The 22,198-nt window shown below is 39.6% G+C and overlaps 1 protein-coding gene and 1 non-coding gene across 6 annotated transcripts in view; both read right to left on the bottom strand.

Moving 5' to 3' along the window:
- The window catches only part of DYNC1I1 (dynein cytoplasmic 1 intermediate chain 1), a 315,653-nt gene that overhangs the window by 89,307 nt on the left and 204,148 nt on the right, over positions 1–22,198 (bottom strand). For all 5 annotated transcript variants that reach the window (XM_045494852.1, XM_045494850.1, XM_045494854.1 and 2 more), the window contains one exon: positions 18,251–18,376. In XM_045494852.1, the coding sequence (XP_045350808.1) occupies positions 18,251–18,376 (126 nt within the window). The remainder of the gene's footprint in view (positions 1–18,250; positions 18,377–22,198) is intronic.
- Positions 10,093–10,246, bottom strand: LOC123607778. The gene has a single exon (XR_006716917.1). It is a non-coding gene; the product is annotated as a small nucleolar RNA SNORA62/SNORA6 family (small nucleolar RNA).

Below are 22,198 nucleotides of genomic sequence, written 5' to 3'. Positions count from 1 at the left end.
CTATATTGGCCAGCTCAAATGTAGAGGTGAAGAACTTTGTCAAAAGGCAAAACAAACCAAAAAACCCCAAAAACCCTACAACTTTTTAAGGCAATGAGGCTAAGAAGGCAATGAGAGTTTCATTGTCCTGTATAATTTGAATAAATACCTGAGTTTTTCACCCCCCTTTCCAAACTGTAGACTAGGGTATAGCTAGCTACAAGCTGTCACACATCTGGAAGACTATTTTAAAACACATTCAAATGTTTTGACTACATGATGCCAAGCATCTGGCAATACAAACTTCTCTTAGGTATTTTTCTGCTATAGAAGTCAGTCTGTGTAGACAGTCGTTGTGCCAGATTTTGAACTACATGTTTTATTTGCAGAATGACAAAAATATATATGCAAAGGTAAGGTTTTCCTTATGCTTTTGATTTAGGTAGACTTAACTTAATGATGTTAACAGAGTTGCCATTGATTCTTGCATTACTTGTACTACTGTCTAGTGGTGTTCTCCCCCTGTCCCCAAAAGCCCTTCAGTGGCCTCTACTGGTCAGTTCCTCCCCAGGAACATTCTCTCCCAAACGGACAGCATTCACTCACTTGTCTAAATAGTAACTGACTTTATTGGTTTCATTCCACAGCAAGGATGAGGGAAGGCGAGGTTTCTAGTTTTCCCTGTCTAATAGGAACCAGCCTTAGGCATACCTATGGTTCACCACCCATCCCCAAACCATTTGCAGGATCTTGAGGTAGGAGGTAGGTATTCTTCATGTGAGGTCGCCCCCCTCCTAATGCAAGCTAGCTCAGGCTTCCAAAGGCTGTTTCCACAAACTAACCTAACCATCCCTATCTCCACACCACTTTCACCTTTTCACACTAAGTCTTAAGTCAGATGACCCCCACAGTGGGGGATGTTCTGGGTAAAATATGCACTAATTATTTCAGTTTTATAGCTTGCAATCTACTGCAGATCGCTCATTCTTGTTTTTGACCTAAGAGAACAGGGATAAATTCCTCACAGGCAGGGTATAGACCATATTCATCATTGTGGCCGTGGCACCTAAGCAGGGTGCTAGGCACAATAAAGGTCTGTTCAATTGTTCTGGATAAAATGCAGTCCATTCTGATGTTGAAGTAAAGATCACTGCATTTCAACCCTGAAATTAACTTAGCCAGGGAGTCCAGTTTGGGCCTAAGCAGTGTTCGCAATTTGGATAACCATGAAGAGCAGGCACATGGGGTGGGCCTGCCGGAACTCTAATAGCATTAGGGTGCTACTGGTAAAATATAAAAACTGTATTTTTTTTGTATTCTGTATTATGTATTATGTACTTTGTATTATGAACTTTGGAGCCATGTATTATTAAGGCCTCCTTGACATAAAGACTACACACTTAGGGGAGAGAATCTCTGCCTCCCTGTTTGTGGACCACACCCTGACTGGCTTGTTCTGGAAGCTGCTGGGCTGTTCAGGGCTCTGGAACACGATCAGCAACAATGGCTCCACAGCAATGAAAGCCAGCACATGGCTGTGAAGCTCGCTCCGGAGGTGTGTGACGGCAAGCCCTTGGTGTCTGATGGGGTGGGAGCATCGGGGAAAGTGGTGGGGCTTGGATGCTGGAGGTCCAGCAAGCTGCCTTTAGCATCATAGGCCATCCTTGAGACCTTATTCGTGAACATACTTGTGACTCCCGCTGGGAAGGCCCAGAAAACAAGAGGGAGGATTTGAAGAGCCCAGAGAGCTTAAGTTGCAGATGGGGTGAGAACTATAGATGTATGGTTTATGCTGTTAACAAGACCTCATTAAATCAGTCTGGTGTGGCTTAGGAAAGCCAGGATTTGACAGATAGATGGACTAATACATAGAGGGAAAATGAATTCGGTGACATCAAGCAATATAATATTTTTCTATTTTATAATATATTTAATAGCATAAGATGTTGCTAATATATTTAATAGCATAAGATGTTGCTATTTCCCTTTTAAATATATTCCAAATCAAGTATTTGAAGCAGTTTTATAATCCTCTGAGCTGAAAATATAGCTAAGAAACTCGTAGAAAGTCTCCTAGAGGATTAACAGTTCCATGGGGAGAATGTATTTTAATTCAGAATTCGTCAAGTAAAGCAGCCTCCTCTGTAGGTTTTACAAATAAAAGCAACTGGTGGCTAATATTTCTTATCTTCAATCAGTTTTCTGTGGATGAAAAATCAGAATCAGGGATTATTGCTTTTACAAAGAATGTTTAGACATCCCAGTGACGTGATCACTATATAAAATATAATTCAAATGATCTCAGTTTAAACACTGACGTTGACAGTAAAATCATTTAATTTTCTACTATGGAAACTATTTTACTAATTTTAACCACTTTTAGATTATATCAATTCTTTGAGATGAAGGACGATGAAGAAACAAACTAATCTCTGTAAATTGAGCTCCACTGCAAAAATGATCTCCATTCTTCAGCAGGGATATTAATGGGTAACCTTTTGAGGGCCTCTTCCTTGTATTTCTCTTCTTCTGCCTCTTCTGTCTCACACGGCTCAAAGGAAACCTAGCTCACGAAAACAGACTTACTTAATGATCCCCTTCCCTCGGCTTTCTCCCATTCTCTTTCATTCACATTCCCAACTTTACATCTCTCTTCTCATTTTCCTTGTTTCTTTCCGGGGAATGACCACCTCAAAGGATTAATTCAGAACAGGCAGCAGAAAACGGTAACAAGAGTGGGCAAATCAGGATGTGGATTAAAATCAAGAGGTATTTTAAAGGAGGAGAGTTTCTCAAATTAAACATATGTTAAGAATATGGGTTTGTTGTTCATGGCATACCTGCTGCCTGTGATCCCACCCTCATCGGATCAGCCTTCAAGGGCAGAGCATTCCCTAGTGGAATAATAAATACAGCGGCTTGAGTGAATATGGATCTGGGCAGCCCAGCGACCCTCCTTTCCTCTTGGTCTGACTTCACTGTTGGAACACAGGTGGTCACTGAATGGGCTGAAGTAGTGAAATGGATCGTGGCCCCTTGGGCTCAGAGCCAGAGATAGAGAGAAATTCAGGTTCCAAGGAATCAGGCTTTGGGCACATAAAAATTCTAATGTTCAGTCCTGGCATTTATACTAAACTTTGCTTTAACTGATATTGCCTGTTTTCCAAGGCATCGTCTTTCTTACTTTGTTATATGTGAACTAGGAAACAAAAATCCATTAGACTTTCGAAAAATAGGTTGTACGGATGCTTAGAGTGCTTCTCTTTGCGCTGACCTTCCATCAACCTAACAGTATGGCAAACTGTATTCTGTAGGTAAAAATGAAAGCCTTGCCTTATGTCAGCACTTTCATTCTTCCCAGTGTATCATATCAAGTAGTTCTCTGCTGTCCAAGAATTATGTGCCCAAATATTGTTGATAGGAACCAGTCATACTTAGGCTCATTAAAAGGTTTCAGTAGGAACTATGCAGAATAGCGATATATTATGTATTTGTTCACATATATCCTTCCTTGCTTTAGAGGAGTTTTGAGGTGGAGAGCAGTAATTAAGATACTTATGATTTGAATGCACTCTACTGATAGACAAGATTCAACAGTCTTGGATCTCTCAGGATAAGCATCCCTGATATGAACATAAGAAATCCATGTGGGTTTTGAGGGAAATATTTTTAGTGTGGTGTTGAAATAATACAGGTATGAGAAGCTCAAGACCCCTCTCTCCCATTTGTTTTGATATTATTCTTAGGAAACAAGAACTGCTTAACAAGCTGTGAAATTACCACAGAAGAATAAAGGATAACTGGCTTCCCTTTACACTGAAAAATAGTACTTTCTAACTAAATGAATAGTGTTGGGGAACAAATGATTTCTGAGTCCCTCAAGCATTTCATAAAAGTCCACTTACAAAGTATAGCATATAGACAACAAAACCTTCCTAACTCTTCGTTAAAGCAGTCAGGCCTCTGACATTTGATTACTAGTTCAGGTTATCACACAGTCTTGGTGTGCATATATTTTCGTATTTCTGTAAAAATGCCCCAAATCAGCAGAGAACCTGATATATGAAAATTCCTATATATACAAAAAATAGTTTAGAGGATGTGATTATTTGCTTTTCAAAAAAAAATTCATTTATTTATCAAGGTCTCCTTTAGTGAGCCATATCTGATTGAGAACTGGCCTTCTTTCTCCATGTTGTCTGAATCTGTGATGTTTTAAAGAACTTGGCTCAGATGTCCCCCTCACAAAGGGGAGAACATATTATAATGTTCTAAAGGCAGGAGGTTTGTGTTAAGCCTGTCTCAGCAGCTTCAATATAGAGACAGGAAAATCCAACGAAACCCAGTTCCAAAATTTAGCAAGTCCTCATAATTTGAGCAAACACATTAAAGAAGATGCCATGAAGCAGGTAGACAGTATGATCAAAAGTGTGGCTTGGGAGGTCAGGGGAGGAGAGAAGGTAGAGCACAGGTAGAACTTTCCATCCACTGGTCACCTTCCCCCAAAGTGAAGTCTCATCAATTTTAATGGCCATAGGTTGATACCACGTCGTTACACCTTCAATGAAGTGATGTCAAAGAAAGCCAGCTGAGGACAAAGATGGTGAGATACATGAAGAAGGGGGTGGGAGGGAGAATAATGTATTTATGGGTTCATCCCCACTCTTGCAGAAACCCAAATCAGCTGCCTTGCTTGAGGGATTGTTCCCCTTGACATTCCAAGGTCATGTTGCCTCTGTCCGTGATCCATAATCCTTTAAGACAAAATGCCATTCTGCTGCAAGCACACTGGAAAACTCTGCAGCACTGGCCAGAGTTGGGATGGTTTGCTCTGGGACAGGAGCATGAGCAATGCTCAAGCCAGGCAAGATGACGACTTGGCAGGGGAAGACAGAATCGAGAAGAATTAGAGAGAATTCAGGCATCAAATAGGTGGTTGGCCCAGAAAATCACGAAGTTTCCTTCAAACTCTGAGATTCTACAATTCTGCATATTAATAGGTCTCATGGAAAGAGGGTTAACCCATATATGAGAAACAATGTACACACGAAAAGCAAAAGGGAAAGCAAAAAAATCCCTTCCTACACCCCTTAGATTACAACATGGTTAAACTATTTAAAAATGGTAATTTGACTTAGCTATGGATTTCCATTTAAAAATGATTAGAAGATGCAACAAAAATATAATCTCTGGTTACAAATATTAAATGGGTATGGATGCAGAACTATGGGTCAGTAGTTAACATTGGCCAATGCAATGTCTCTGCTGCTCAAACAGAATTCAATTAAATTTATGATGGAAATCTCCATGAATGCTCACGAAGTATGTGCACAGGGTCTGTCCTCTCTCGCCTACATTTCTGTGTGTGTGTGTGTGTGTGTGTGCGCGCGCGCGTGCACTTATGCACGTGCGTGCGTGCTTGTACTTTGCTGCTAACAGAGCACATTTGCTTTGACTGTGGACTCTTTCCAGACATTGAAAAGCCACAATTCTAGTTTTTATACTTAGAAAACACTCAAAATGTGTTTCTTTCTAGGGGAAAAAATACTGTGCCACCTTTGAGAGTCAAGTCCTTTGAATCCCATCAACTGTTGTGGGAAAACTTCTGATTCTTTTTTTGCAGAATCTTTGTCTCGTATTTTCTGAAAGGCTTTGAGCTCTTGCACGCACAATCTTCTAGCGGCAATTTTAGCACAGTTGAATACTTTTATTTGTGTGGCAGGTAGGACACACGATAATACACATCACTAAATTAATACTGTTCTCAAACAAAAATTTTTTTCTAGGACCTGCTTGCTGGTTGCCTCACTGTGGGATCAGAAGGTGGGATACTTTGATTTTAAACACAAGGGAAGGGACAGTGGGAGCCAGGCTTTTAGTGATGGAGCCTTTCGGGGCCCCAGGGTAACTGTTATACATCTCGTGTGGAAGAACACAGTGTGTGACATCAGTGTCCACACACAGCTCCCACTGAGATTAAAAACCACATATAAGGCAAAATAATTTACTAAAATGTTGACACGAGCACTCTGTTTACGAAACATGTGCAGGGGGAAAAGCTGACTAAGCCAAAGGGAAAACTTGCGTGTAAGCTGCTTATCAACTATCCTTAGCAAGGTGAGGAGATCTTGGCAGCACTTTGGGGGACATTTTGACTTCTCTTTGCTTCATGCTCTGGAGTTATTTTTTCTATTTTTTTTCATGCTGTCTCTGTAACACAACCTTTTTACATAGTTTATCTCAGGAAATGACAATTGGCCGTCGAATCCCATACAAATTGATTGGATATGACAGCTCAAAGGAATAAATATTCTTTCTGCAGGGAAGAAAGTTTCTACTTATACTCTTGTATTTTCAGTCCTTTTTTTTTTTACCCCTTCTTCCTTAATTTTATTATTTCAATTAGATCATTTAAAAATCAACACATCACATACCAACCTCCCCTAAGAGCAATCATAAGATTTGATGATTTTTCTGATACACAGGCTAGAGTTTCAAATTTGCATTATTTTATCTACTGAATTAACTATGAATTCTAAACCAAACTAATGCTGCCATGTGTTTTTAAACATCTGTAATCTAAACCATCTGGAGAGGCATGGTTTTGCAAAGGCATCCTTTTCAGGACACTCTGTGGATTTTGTCACTGCTTGAGGTTTTGGCAAACCATCAACATTACTATAATTCTCTTTTATGAAATATAGCTTTTGACTAGGATTTTAGAGTCTTGGGTGTGTGCGTGTGTATTTATATGAGTGTGGGCACTTGTGTACAGTTTTTGCTTCTGTCCCTTTCTTTTTTCAGAAGACGATATTTACAATAAACTTATTTTACTTTTTTAAACTTATTTAAAGAAACAAAGGTTTTTATTGCATATAAGGAATAAATTTTATTTCATCTACTCAACATAATGTCAGACCAAGTTATTAAGAAATGGAGAAGGACTAAGGAATCTACTCCTGAAATCATTGTTGCACTATATGCTAACTAATTTGGATGTAAATTAAAAAATAAATAAATAAAATTAAAAAAAAAAAAAGAAGTGGAGAAGGACTTTTAAATAGCCCACCTTACTGGATGTAGGTGCTGGGAATACTTTCTAAACAACTCATTAGAAGAAAACATATCAGTTTTAGAAACCACAACAAAAAAAGTGTAGATATAAAATTATTATGGCAACAATGATTTGTGGGCATGTAAGATATGAACTCAACACATTTATAAGGAGATTAAAACTGAAAATTGACTAAGCTAAATATTTTGCCTAAGAAAAGCAACACCTTATTTATTTCTTTGGCTAATAATGCCCATTTTCTTTAAAAATTAGAAATCAAATACAAGCATGGTAAAAGCAAAGTGTAGACTACTTATTACAACAAAGGTTAGAAAACTTCTCCCGGAAGTAAGGATGATGATTCTACTTCCACGGATTCTCTTCAATAATAATGCTTTCAGGTAATTTCAAGAATTAATCACAAAAAAAAGGGAATGGATAGCCTTTTGTTGAGAGTCATTGTCTGAAATCAATTAAAATAATAATGTGACTAATGGGGAATATGTACATCTCTGTAAGTTATAATGACGTGGCATGTTCAAACAACCTCTTTCATCCAAAAATATTAGGCAACTTAAAGATACACATAAATCAAAAGGTTTTGGTCAAGTTTGTAGAGGGGAAAAAAAGGTCTATTTTTAAGAAATACAATGGCCTGGATTCCAGAAATGGATCTGTGCTTATGAGATAAAGATGCCAAAGCAATGCACTAGCAGTCCTCTCAGAGGTGGTAGCACCTAGAACACTCTCAGTGGGTGCTAATGTGGCCTGGGGCAATACTACAGCCCACCTTTCTGTTGTTCACTGTTTCCTTTCCCTAAATGACATCCTCCATAGCTACAACTTTGAGGGAGAGGGTTCCTTCTGAGACTCCTTTTTTTTTTTTTTTAAAGAATTCCTGATATTCTTTTTTTTTTTAACTTGTTTTATTTTTTTATTTTTTTTTAATCTACATCCAAATTAGTTAGCATATAGTACAATAATGATTTCAGGAGTAGATTCCTTAGTGCCCCTTACCCTTTTAGCCCATCTCCCCTCCCACAACCCCTCCAGGAACCCTCAGTTTGTTCTCCACATTTATGAGTCTCTTCTGTTTTGTCCCCCTCCTTGTTTTTATATTATTTTTGTTTCCCTTCCCTTATAGTCATCTTTTTTTTGTCTCTTAAAGCCCTAATATGAGTGAAGTCATAGGATTTTTGTCTTTGACTGACTAATTTCACTTAGCATAACACCCTCTAGTTCCATCTACATAGTTGCAAATGGCAAGATTTCATCCTTTTTCATTTCCGAGTAATGCTCCATTGTGTGTGTGTGTGTGTGTGTGTGTGTGTGTGTGTGTGTGTATATATATATACACATATATATATGTATATATGTATATATATGTGTACATATATATGTATATACGTGTGTGTGTGTGTGTGTGTATATATATATATATATATATATATATATATATATACCACATCTTTTTTATCCATTCATCCATTGATGGACATTTGGGCTCTTTCCATACTTTAGCTATTGTTGATAGTGCTGCTATAAACATTGGGGTGCTTAGGTCCCTTCGAAATAGCATGCCTGTATCCTGTGGATAAATGCCTAGTAGGCAATTGCTGGGTTGTAGGGTAGTTTTATTTTTAGTTTTTTGAAGAACCTCAATATTGTTTCGCAGAGTGGCTGCACCAGCTTGCATTCCCATCCTGATATTCTTTCAAACCTGCTTCTGTCTATATTAAAATGCTGAAGGATAAAGGAAAAGCACAGTCTGATATTCCAGAGAATGAAAGCCCCATATAGGGGGGCCCTGGGTCATATGTCTTTAGGAGGGACAGCTCTTAACAGGCATGCTAATTTGGTCTTGGAGGAAAGTAGAACATTTGTCAATCCCATCTTCCTTACTCTTGCTTCAGGGTCTCCAGAGTGGGTTCAGTATGGCAAATGGCCAGCTAGTCTATATAGACTTCAGTGAAGCCATATGAGCTATGTAGAGACCAGGGGGTTCCTTTATGAAGCCTGTGCCTGAGGCAGTCAGTATGAGTAATTAAGCCAAAGAAGCAAATACATCTGTACCTAGCACATGGTGGAAGCAGAGTAGCAGGGATGATATTGAAGCCGTGCACACCAGTACAGCATTACCTGTTATCAAAATTTCAAGATCATTTTGTGCTTGTTGGTAAGATGCCTTCCTCATGTTCTCCCAGTGCTCCCCTGCTTCCCAGTCACCCTGGTCCCTTCCTCCTGCACCTCTAAGTCACCGTCTCCCCCATTCAACAACTACAGATGCAACACCTAATACAAAGCAGGGCCACATCCGTGCTATCTGGATGGTGCCATACAGATTACTACATATTTGGAATTTCATTCCTGCATGTTACATCACTGTAGCTGACACTGAGCAAGCACATACTCTGTGCCTGCCACTAAGTGCTTTATATATATTCATTTATTTTACTGTCGTGTATGACTTGCCCATGGTCACAGAGCTTCTAGGTGGTGGGACCCAAATTACAATCCCAGGCTGTATGGCCTTATATAGTGTTTACCTGTCTCCTAGGACCCAGTAAGTATCTCATCATCATCATGTTATGAAATGAACATTTAAATGATTGAGATAAGAGAATTTTGGAATTGTCTCAGATTCCGTCTTCACCTGGCAGATCATACAAAAAGCACACACAGGGATCTGACCGGGGATATGACCAATGTGAGGGGAACTGGCTGAGTGATGGGAAATAGGGCATGGTGGGGACTGGGAAAAAGTGAATAGCTCTTGGGGAGGGAGGCGGCTTCTTCCCAGCTCCAGCAAACTGCTGTGAGGACCTGGTCATGGTGGGTACTCCATAAATATCTGTTGAATGAGTGAATAAGTGAATGAGTGAATGAATGAATCTAAGTTAGGTGAAATTCTTTAGGAATATATTCAAGCAAGAAAAATAAGAATGCCAAGGTTTAAGCTTCTTCCCACGTGACCATCATGCAATGATACTGAAACAACCATATGTAAAGAAATGTTCACCTACTACAATAAACCAAATTGTATCACCCACATTTTTTTTACTTGTAGAAAGAATTACTATCAAACTCCACTCATTGGGCCAGAGAGCCTTGTGGTGTTAGCAAAAGACTTGCCCTCCATGTAACACACTACCAACACTTGTGAGTTCTTCGGCCAGCCAGCAGCCTCAACTCCAAGCTCTCACAATGTCCAGATTCCTTCACAAACATATGTTGAAGTCCTACCCCTCAATGTGTTTTTAATGGGAGATGGGGCTTTTGAGGTAACTGGCTTTAGATAAGGTCATGAGGATGAGTCCTCATGATGCTATTAGGCACCAGAAGAGCTTGCTTTCTTTCTCCCTCTCTCTGCCAAGTGAGGATATATCCAGAAGGCAGGTGTCTATAAACCAGGAAGAGAATCCTCACCAGACACCAAAATAGCTGGCACCTTGATCTTGGGCCTACCAGTCTCCAGAATGATGGGAAAATTATTTTCTGTTGTTTAAGCTACTCAGTCTATGGCATTTTTTATGGCAGCCCCAGCAGATTAATACCCCTATAGAATCTCTTTTATCCCGACAATAATCTTCAGAGGTAAATAGAATTCATTCCCCGAGAACACCCGTTCCCCTTAGACCGAGGCTACCCTGACCTCAGTGAATGGCTGGGTGGCAGAGTGGTGAGGACAAAGGGAGGGGCAGGCTAGAAAGCTTGCTCATATTGCCGTCTGGCTCTCATTGCACAGCATCAGTAATTCCTGGGGCAATTCTCTGATGAGGCACACCTGGAGAAAGCCCAGTTCAGACAGTATTAGTCCAGGGCATGGGAAAGGAAAGAAGGGCATTCAGGGACTGAATAATCTTCAGTGTTGGGGTTCTGTGCCTTCAGTAATATATGCACATGAATGGGGCAGAGCAGACCCTAGTTAGTCTCAGGTTTCATCATAATATTACACTGCAGCGTGATCACTTGCAATATGAGATGGCAAGACAAAGGAAACACTTAAGAAATGATCTGTTCAAAGGTGTATTCTCATGGCATTCTCTGTATCAAATTGCTCACTTGGTCCCTCATAAGGTGTACAGCCTCCTTCATTGCTATTTTCAGATAATGGATCATCTACGATACAATCCTTTTGCTATAATCCTGCTGATAATTCTAATTTCCCTAGATGGATTCCAATGGTCAATTCTGCTTGTGCTATTTTGGGGGGAGAAGATTCCAGAAAGAGGGCAGATAAAGAGTGAGAGCTGGCAAGGCATTTTCCCTGCTTCCAGCTTCCTGGGCCAAAAGAGAAAAAGAAGCCCCTGCTGTTTGATTTAATAAGGATCAGTGTCTAGCTCAAGCCTCAATCATCAGACCAGTCATACTCAATTGGTATAAAAGAAGTATTTCCGAATGTCCGTGTTTCATTTCAGCACGTACATGTAAACTCCCTTAGGCTTTTTTCTAAAGGCACAAAACAGCTGCTGTGCTGCTGTTCCTCTTGTCCCGTCTACATAACTTGTATCTTTTTTGTAAGAGCTTAATTTTACATTTACACCATATGCATTCTTCAATTTTCCATAACTGTGTACTTCAAAAAGTGTATCACAATCTACACAGCAATGGTTGAGGTGTCCTCTTCCGGGCTTCTCCAGCCTGCAGTACCTCCATCATCACAATGAAAACTGGGTTTTAATTACATTAGTTAGCATGTTCTTTGTCCACTTTGTTCTCTAATGACTAAGCACCTATTATATACTTTGATTTTGTCACCCCGGGAACTCATTTTGAATATAGAGTCCTACTTGTCAGAGAACTTTCTTTTCCTTCATCCTGTTACCCTTAAAGGTAAAAACTGCCAGTTATTTTACCAGCAAAACATGGGTTTATTCAGGAAAAAAACAGACTTGCAATCCAAGACAAACAAGGTGTAGCAAAGCCATAGGCAAGTGGGAGAACAAAGGAGAGGCATGCTTTTTGAGGAGAAAAGGGGTAAGTTGGGAAGGCTGTTGTGAACTAAAATCCACTGGAGTAACCTGGGACCTCAAAGTGTGGTGGCTTTTCATTGACTGTTGCCCGTGCGGGGGATGAGGAAAGTGCTTCCTCCCCTGGCTGGAGTAGTAGAGCAGCATCCTTGTGCAAGGTCAAGTCCATCTCTTCCTCTTGGGTCTGCAATTGACTATGAGCCATAGGGCATGCATGAGACCTCCCCCTGTCAAAACCTCCTGAATATTTTAGTGAAGTTTCCTGTTATTAATTTTCATAATCCCCTCCTCTTTTTTACTTCTACTAAGTAACCTCTCCTTGCTATATTCCAGAGAAAAGCTTAGAAAATACCTTCTCTTTCCTTTTTTTTTTTTTTTTTTTTTATCAGCCAGGCCATATGAAAGTTACCCTTCCTTTAAGTAAAATAAAAATCCCTGAGCGAGATTCTAACAATTCTCTGGTCATAATACTCCTTGGAAGATGCATTTAAATTAATTTATGTCTTTGTGTCTATAGCTGTTTTGTTGACTTGGATTATGGACCACAAGCTGGGCTGGGGAAGGGACAAAAACTGAAGGGAGAAGAAATCAAGTTCATTGCAATAAACCTCACAATTCCATTGAGATGGCAGGAAGCCTCTTTTCCACAAGGTGACAACATGGCCTCGACGACTCCCCCAGGTGACTCAGCAGTGTGGTCAGCTAGGACCAGGGCTGCAAGTCCTGACTTTCCGTCCCTCTGCTGACCACCAGTCTACATTCCCTCCTGTGTTATCATCACTCTTCATGAGGGCAGCTCTTTTCATGGTCAGCAGGAACCTCACCCAGAACCAAACACTGGAAGGCCAAAAGCCATGAATTGCAATCTCATCTGTACCCTTTACAGAATCTTAAGGAGAAGCAAAGCCACACATAAGAAGAAAGTTAAGTGAGGATTTTAAACACTGGCACCAATGAAATGAGTTGGGATCACTCCACTTCCCGGTTCTGCTTTCCCTCTGAAATGAGGAGGGTTTCGGGTCATTGTCAGTTTCAGGCCATTGTCAAATAATCTTTACAAAGAGACTGCTAAGAACAAAGAAACCAAATCAGGAAAAAATAAAAGTAAAAATAAAAACCTCTGACCAAGCCAAGCCTCTAAATATAGCTTTTCCACTTACCTCAATGCAGATAATTCTAAGATCTATATTCCTGATTCTATTCATTCCATTTAAAAGAGAAAGACCACACCAGGGTAAGCAATGCAGGGTGGTCAGAATGCATAATCTAATGACAGTGTGTGCAAGCCACTACAGAAGATGTCAGGAGCACTGCCAGACTGTGTGGTGGGCTGACTGGCTGATTTCTATGCACAGTCCACCAATGTTTTCCAAGTATGGACACAGCTCTTACAGAAATGAAAATAGAAAATGCAGGACCAGAGCCCACACTAAAAATTCAGTTTAGCAAAGACATGAAACTGCCCATGGAAGTAAAAGGTATTTGGCCTTGCTTTTCTTAACAGGGAGAAACGAATCTTCATACTGCAATCTTTTTATGATTAGGATAAAAGCCTGTCAGTCTTTGCAAAAGAACACTGAGCTGATGTCTGTGTTTTCTGCATTTGCTTTCTAGGGCCTGAAATAATGCTTTTCGGAGCTATTGGATTTGTTTGCAATTATAGTGTTCTGGAGATTATGAAGAATCAACAAAGATCAGCAAGAAATGGATAACTAACGCAATATTTAAAAATGATAACAATATAGTCATCAAAAGGCACTCATTGCTTCTTCCTATCTACACTCCTTCTTCCTACTAAGCAAACTCTCTAACTTTGAAATTACTGGAACATCACAGATGAATGAGGAAGCACATTCAGACTACCTGATTTCAGCGAGATAGTGTCTAGAAGGGACCAGTTGTAGTAAGTAAATTTTACCAAAGATCAGAAAGGATGTAGAAGAAAAGTGATAGGTCAGTGAGTTGGGGTTTTGGTTTTTATCCTATGTATTTTAATTCTGTAGGCTCTCCAAATTCTCCTTTATGTTGAGAAGATGGTAAGGAGAGCTATGGTAAGGGCCATGTCTCACTGATCTCTTATAAAATGGCAGGCTGCCGAAAATACATCTTGTATGAACTACACAGCCTTTGCTCTCAAGCCCCACCTGGCCCCATCACTGTGGAGCATGGCCTAGCTGATGGCATGATATAGCTGGTAGAATGGGCCTTGGTTCCAGTATTGGTTCTACTGCTCATGAGCTGCAGAACCCTTCAAGTACAACAAAGAAGTAACATCTTGGCTCCTTCCCTGTTGTAAGGATCAATGAGATGATAAAGGGAGAAGCACAAAAAACGTAAATTATTTGAGTTCAGTGCATGGTAACCAAACTGCCCTTATTATTCCCCATCCCCCACAATAGTCATCCGCTAACTCATCTATGATTTCCCTGGCTGCCAAGTTACCCCTGGTTTGGTCTCCCACTAGCTCAGGCATACTCAATATTATAGCACTTAGGTTTTCTTTTGGTAGCTACTGGTATTACCTGGCTTTTATCCTACTTTCAAGGATATCCACTTAGCAAGGTGTCTCACTATCCCAAAATAAACGGTAGTCTCCAATTCACATTCTCTCTATGTCATATTCAAGGGGGTCTTGAGCCCATTCCTGGAAAAACAACTCTGGGTCTTCTGATCATTCACCACAGAGGCAGATCCCAGCAATGAGTGAGTTGAGGAAAAGAGTGTGGGTCTCTGGGGCGAGGCTGGGTAAGTGGGAAGGGGCAGGGGCAGGGGAATTGGTTAGGAAATTTCTCAGTTTGAGTCAAGTAGGAGATCAGTGTCAGAAAAATAAAGTCAAGACACAGAGCTCTAGTTTGGGTCAAAGAGGAAAAGGGACGTGTGGGGCAAGAAGAAAAGTCCCACACTTCCAAATACAACAGCCAACTAGTTTTGCCACCTTATCATCCCCTTTCTTCATATCTCCTCTACATCCTGGTAGTCCCTGCATATTCATATTACTGCATATTCAAATGAGCTGGCAGCTTTTAAAAATGCCCAGGCTGGACCTCAGACTAATGAAATCAGAATCTCTGTTGGTGGAATGCAGACATCACTAGTTCTTAGAGGTCCAGGTGATTGCAGTATCAGATAAGAAGGTGAAAGCAGCTCTGATCCATTTCTTCTCTATTCACCCGTCCCCCATGACACATAGCTAGAGATGTTACCTGGCTGAATCCCCTACTAATGCGGCAGGAGGCAATACATGTGCTTTGTGGTAAAAAAGACCTGATTTCAAAATTGGTTTTGCTATTCACAGATACCTGCCCTAGTTTCATGACTTCTCTGAGCTGCGGGTTCTCATCAGGAGAGTAACAGGGCTTTATGACAGTGAACGTAAAGATATAAAGAGTAGATTCTCAATACGTGTTAGTACCTTTTTTTTTTTTTCATAAATTCAATGTCATGGAGACATTCTCCATGTCCTCAAATTATTGCTTTTTCACATGTCTTAGGAAAGCTCCCACTCACTTAAAGTCTAATAATTTCAAGGTTGATCTCTCTAGGTATATTTGCTTATTAGCCCAAAGTGATATGGAATTAGTAGGACTCCAGGAGTTATTAAAGACATTGATTTCCTGGATCGCTCTGAAGTGAAATTCAGGTATGATGGTTAATTTTATGTGTCAACTTGGGTAAGCTATGGCACCCAGGTTTTGGTCAAATACAAGTCTAAATGCAGGTATGAAGGTATTTTTAAATGTAATTTACATGTAAATCAATAGACTTTGAGCAAAGTAGATTATCCTCCATAATGTGGGTGGGCCTCATCCAATCAGTTTAAGGCCTTAAGAGCAAAGACCAGTTTCCTGAAGAAGTACCAATTCTAAACCTCTGTCTCTGTCTTTATATCTATCTATCTATCTATCTATCTCCTATTGGTTCTATTTCTCTGGAGAAGTCTGACTAATAATACAGCAGGGATCCTCAGAAGGGCTTCATAATAATGTTTGCTATGCCCACTTCCTCCTTTTCCTCCACTTCAGAGAGGGATCAAAGCTCTTTCCCGTTCACCTTCCCAAAGTTGGTGATACATTCTACCCCCTACACTTAGGTCAATTTAAGAGAAATAATTTAGGATCAGAAACTAGGTACTGTGATGGTATTTAGCAATTAGGTTTCCTTAAGATTTTGTAAATGCGCCTTTTATGAATATGAAGGGCCATTTATATGCACTACTTGTTTATGTCTGAGTAGCACAGTCATGATGTTCAATATCTTGAAATGTGTGTGGTTAAATTCTGTAGCTATCATTTGATACCTAGAATATCAGAGTCCTCACGGTCTTTTGCACATGTCATTTAACCAACTCCAAAGTTTAAAAGTATTAGAATCCTCACTTTTCTCCCAGTGAGAAGGCTGGACAGAGTTTAGAACCTTCTGGTCACCAGAAGAAGTGAAGATAATAATAGGAATTTGGGGGATAACGGAGATATTTTAGTTAACATCTTTTGGTCAGATATGGAGAGTACCTCTTTTTTTTTTTTTTTAATCAGGAGTTTATTTTCTTCTAAAATACATATATTGGATAATTTAAGGGAGATACTAAAAATGAAATTAAATGTGCACTGGTGAAATCTTCAGTAAATGATCCCAAAGTTACCAGGACAGGAAAGAGAGGATGCTCCTTTCAGTCAATACTGGTATTAACTATTGTGTGATAAAATAGTTAATTTTAAAATTCCAGGTAATTCCAAAGACCTAGGAAGTCTGCTTCTTCTTTCAGCATTATTAGGTTCCTACTGACCCTTACTACAACGCAATGTTGTGAATAGTAAGCATATTATTAAGTGGTTATCGTCACAGGCTACCTATAGCCAGTTAATATAATAAATTTAAAATATGATAGACATGTACATTGAGCAAAACAATAAAATGTGTTACCTCATGTTTTTAAAAAATCAAGATAAGCCTTTAACAGAATGAAAGTAGCTTAAATGGCACTGTTTTACAAAAATGTGCTTCTGCTTATCCCATAATCCTTTCAGTATTTTCCTGGTAATTCAGCAAACTTCTTAAAACTGAACAAAATTAGGATTTTGTGCTTCTATGTTTACAGAAAGAGCATATCAAACTGACAAATTTGATAATCTTAAAAAAAAAAGAAAGAAAAAACTGTTCTTATTTCAAAGGTCCAAAAAATAAGGGTTATTTACTATGCCGACCTAGACTTCTTGTTGTTTTTAAGATAGTAAATTAGAAAAACATGGCCAGAGTTAGAGGTTACTCAATCAGGTTGAAGCTGGGACTTTTATTCCAGCAGCTCCTGTTCCCCAAATTATATCTGATAATGTTCTAAGTCTAAACATATTTTAGTTCAAAATGATACTCAACTCTTAGATATAAAATGTCACTAAGCTTCCAAATATCAACAGGTTTACCTACCCTCCTCAGCTGGTGTATTTGTATTCAGAGTAATCTGCCACTCAGTATCTCTGAATTGTAATATTTGAGGAACTGAAACTTTGAGCTGGTATGTTTGTTTTGTATTTTCCTATGCATAATCACAGGATAGGAACATTAATAAAGGGGTTGGTGTATTGGCCACTGCGGAGGCCTATGATTTAGGTAGAGTCATGGCAACAAAGCAAAGCTGAATGTGTGCAAGTGTAAAATAGATCTCAGCCTGTATTGTGTTGAATAGAAGAGAAGACAAATGTGTCAAAAGACACAAGGAGTAAAATATCCAAAACTGTTTGAAATGATCATTTCTCAAAATTCAAGAAAGGTTCATGATAAGTACTCCCCTACACCAACTACAAAAACATTATTATCTGGAAGCAAGATGGCACCTGTAAACTTAAAATTGGCCAAGTTCCTTTGAACTATATCTCAAAGAGAGGAAGAAGCTTGAAATGGTAGTGATCTGAGGATGTCCACGTGGGTTGGCAAGCATATGTTGCTGCTAAGCAGAGGAAGTGGTACACCAGGATTTCTTCATAAGCGTGAGCTCTTTATAAACTCATCCTCATGAGGGCTGTTTTAAATAGAAAGAAAATGACACACAGTCCCCGACTGGGCTTCCTAACTGTTTGGAAAGAGTTGCCACTTTCCCCAAACGTTAGGTTACTGTGGGGGAATTTTCCAAAACTGTCAACAATTCCATTTTTATACTGGGTTCTTCCTCTCCACATAAGACAGATGCAAGGCGGCATGAGCTATATTTGGTCTTGTAGGAGACGTAAGTTATTTTTACTATGCTGACTCCTACCTGACAGTGAAAGACGTATTCTGGTGTGGTTTTCTTAAACTTCATGTTCCAGACCAAGGCCACTCCATCTGGTTCATGGGGAGCATCTTCATTGTTGTTGTAAGAAGCAACCATCAGCTCGGGGTACTGGATGGAAAAGGTCACAAGGATGAATTATGTCAAATTGCCAACACAAGGAAACTTCCTTATTCCTACAGACACATGCTATATTACATCATTTAAATGACACTGTTTTTAAAATATAATTTATTGTCAAATTGGCTAACATACAGTGTGTACAGTGTGCTCTTGGTTTTGGGGTAGATTCCTATGATTCATCGCTTGCAAACAACACCCAGTGCTCATCCTAACAAGTGTCCTCCTCAATGCCCATCACCCATTTTCCCCTCCCCCCCCACCATCGACCCTCAGTTTGTTCTCTGTATTTAAGAGTCTCTTATGGTTTGCCTCCTTCTCTCTGTGTTTGTAACTATTTTTTTACCCTTCCCTTCCCCCATGGTCTTCTGTTAAGTTTCTCAAGTTCCACATAGGAGTGAAAACATATATCTGTCTTTCTCTGACTGACGTATTTCAGTTAGCATCCAGTTCCATCCACGCTACTGCAAATGGCAGGATTTCATTCTTTTTCATTGCCAAGTAGTATTCCATTGTATATATAAACCACATCTTCTTTATCCATTTATCAGTTGATGGACATCGAAGCTCTTTCCATAATTTGACTATTGTTGAAAGCACTGCTATAAACATTGGGGTACATGTGCCCCTGTGAATCAGCACTCCTGTATCCCTTAGATAAATTCCTAGTGGTGCTAGTGCTGGGTCGTAGGGTTGTTCTATTTTTAATTTTCTGAGGAACATCCACACTGTTTTCCAGAGGGGCTGCACCAGTTTGCATTCCCACCAACAGTGCAAGAGGGTTCCCATTTCTCCACATCCTCTCCAGCATCTATAGTCTCCTGATTTGTTCATTTTGGCCACTCTGACTGGCGTGAGGTGGTATCTCAGTGTGGTTTTGATTTGTATTTCCCTGATGAGGAGTGACGTTGAGCATCTTTTCATGTGTCTGTTGGTAAATGGCACTTTTTTTTTTTATGTTGTGGCATACTTAATACCAATGACTACTTCAGCCTCTTACAATCTGCCATCTGCTTCCAGTGTTCCAGGTGTGCTTACCACAGTCACCGATAACTACCAAACTGCACACATTACTGGATCTCTCTGCATTATCTGACATTTGGGCTGCTCCCTCCTTTCTCTTCTCTCCCGATTCTTTTCCCCACCATTCTTTTTAGTCGCTATAGGTTCTCCTTCTAATACCTATATTCCAGTGGGGCGGTGGACTGTTTTCTGCCCTTTTTACAAAACTCTGTCCATACATTCTCCCTGGGTGATCTCATCTACTCCAATGACTTTAATAAGCTTTAAAATGCTGACAATGTTCAAATCTATATCTCTAGCCTTGATTTCTCTCTCAGCTACAGGTCTTTTTCACACTGGAGATTTCTCTGAGCTACCCGCACACACATCAGAAACAATGCATACAAAATGCATAAGGATGAGCTTATTGCCTTCTATAAAAACCTCTTACTCTTCTGTACTCTCTTTTTGGTGCCTTTCATCTAACATTCACCTAGATGCCCAAACCAGACACTCCATGTTCATTTTTACTTCCCATTTACTGTGTTTTACTACTTCCTTAAAACCTTTCAAAGGCATATTTTCCTTCCACCCTTAAAGGGAGGATCTCCTAAACTAATTTCTTATCTGAATACAAGCTACAGCTGCCTAAATGGCTTCCTTCTTGCAGACTTTCCAGGCCCTACCCTCACCACTCCATTCTCCATCCTTTGTTAATATGACTTTACAAAACATACATTTGGCTAAGTCACTCCTCTGCTTAAAAAACTTTAATGGCTCATCATTACTCTCAAGAGAAAATCCAGGTCATATAGGGTCCTTCATGATCGGTCATTTTCCACCTTCTCTGCTTAATCTCTTACCACCTGCCCTCCCTCCTCAACCCCCACACCCTCATGGACTAGTTCTGGGGTTCATAGGTATAGCCTCTATGCCTAGGAGTTTAATACTCACTCTTACTAGAATACCTCTTATGTGTTGTTTCATTAACTCATTCTTTAAAAAAAAAATTTTTTTAACATTTATTTACTTTTGAGAGACAGAGAGTAAGCGGGGGTGGGGTGGATGGTCAGAGAGAGAGGGAGACACAGAATCAGAAGCAGGCTCCAGGCTCTGAGCTGTCAGCACAGAGCCCAACACGGGGCTTAAACCCACGAATCGTGAGACCATGACCTGAGCGAAGTCAGACACTCAATCGATGGAGCCACCCAGGCGCCCCTCTTTTTTTTTTTTTAAGCATTTCTTTATTTTGAGAAAGGGAAATTGTATGAACAGGGGAGGAGCAGAGAGAGAGAGGGAGAGAGAGAGAATTTCAAGCAGGCTCCACACTGGCAGTGAGGAGCCTGACGTGGGACACAAAACCATGAACCGTGAGATCATGACTGGAACCAAAACCAAGAGTCAGATGCTTAACTGACTGAGCCGTCCAGGCACTCCTGACATTAATTCATTCTTTAAAATTCAACACATGAATCAAGTCCTTCAAACAATCCTAACTTTCTACCACCCTTCCTCATCTCTCATAGGCTCCCTTAGCATTATTGTGTGTTCCCCCATTAGAGCACTTGCCAAACTGTACTATGGTGTTTTCCCACTTATGTTTCTTACTAGTTTGTAAGCTCTCTGGGTGTAGGGACTTATTCTTATTAACTTTTAAATCTAGTATCTTGTAACCTCTAGCACATAATCAACTTGTGTCAAAATCTGTTGAAATACAGATGCTGTTTTTATTTTAGTGACTCTGTGCTCAGTAGAAAGACATTATATTCAATCCTTTGTTGTCAAATAATGTCGAAATTAAAAGCATAACTGCAAGAACCACAATGAGTAAAATAATAAGGACTCTAAAGTGAACAGAAATACCTACTTACCCTGTGTGAATTCTGTGCTGTGTGTGTAATTAAACAAGCTGGGGATGAATCTTGTGAGGGGTGTTTATGAGTTAGAATCCATTTCATGAAAATGCCATTCCTACTTGGCATTCCCATAAGGCGGCACCATTAAAAATAGCATCAGGATGATAGCAGATTATATCACTCTTTGCTCATAGATAACTTAATTTTCCATTCTTTCTCACTATTATATATATATGTGTATGTATATACATACATATATTTATATACATACATATATATGTATACATACATACACATATACATATACCCACACATACATCTTCTATTAGAAGATGGTCCTTATAACTTTAAACATCAACTTTTTTTCTATCAAAAACAATTAAACCTGAGTCTTCTAGGTGGCTTTATTAATTTTGCAGCAACCTCAGCTTAAGAAAGCTGCAGGAAGTTACAATTGGTTGGTGCGGAGGAAGTATAATCCTACAAGACACATGTATGCAGCCACCAGGGGAAGTAATCATTCTTTATTAGAAAACGTTCCTCAGTGGCTGAATCGAAAGCCCATTAGGAAAGGCCTTTGATTCAAAGCCCATTCAAAGAAACTAATATCCAGATAAACACAGAAGTCTCCAGGTTGTCCATCTGAAGTTTAACTATGTCACATGTGAAAGGCAACTCTATAAACACCAACAGCCCTGCCGCAGTGACCAATGAGCAGCCAGATGTGTCTGCAATAATATCCCACAGCTTCACATCTGGGTCTCATAGTTGGCTCCCACTTGTAGTTTTTTTTTTTCTTTTTTCCATTAAAAATAGTTAAAATCATTTGGCTTTAAAGCTTATTTTGAAAATAAGGAGGGTTTTAGTAAAATACCAGTGAAATGCCTTTCATGTAATTTCTATAACTGGCATCACAAATCCCAAAGATACTGATTTAACTCATATCTCATGCAAG

The sequence above is a fragment of the Leopardus geoffroyi genome, chromosome A2 (assembly GCF_018350155.1).
Source record: "Leopardus geoffroyi isolate Oge1 chromosome A2, O.geoffroyi_Oge1_pat1.0, whole genome shotgun sequence".
NCBI classification, from domain to species: domain Eukaryota; kingdom Metazoa; phylum Chordata; class Mammalia; order Carnivora; family Felidae; genus Leopardus; species Leopardus geoffroyi.
The sequence above is the reverse complement of the archived record's forward strand: the minus strand, read 5'-3'. Positions and strand labels throughout refer to the sequence as shown.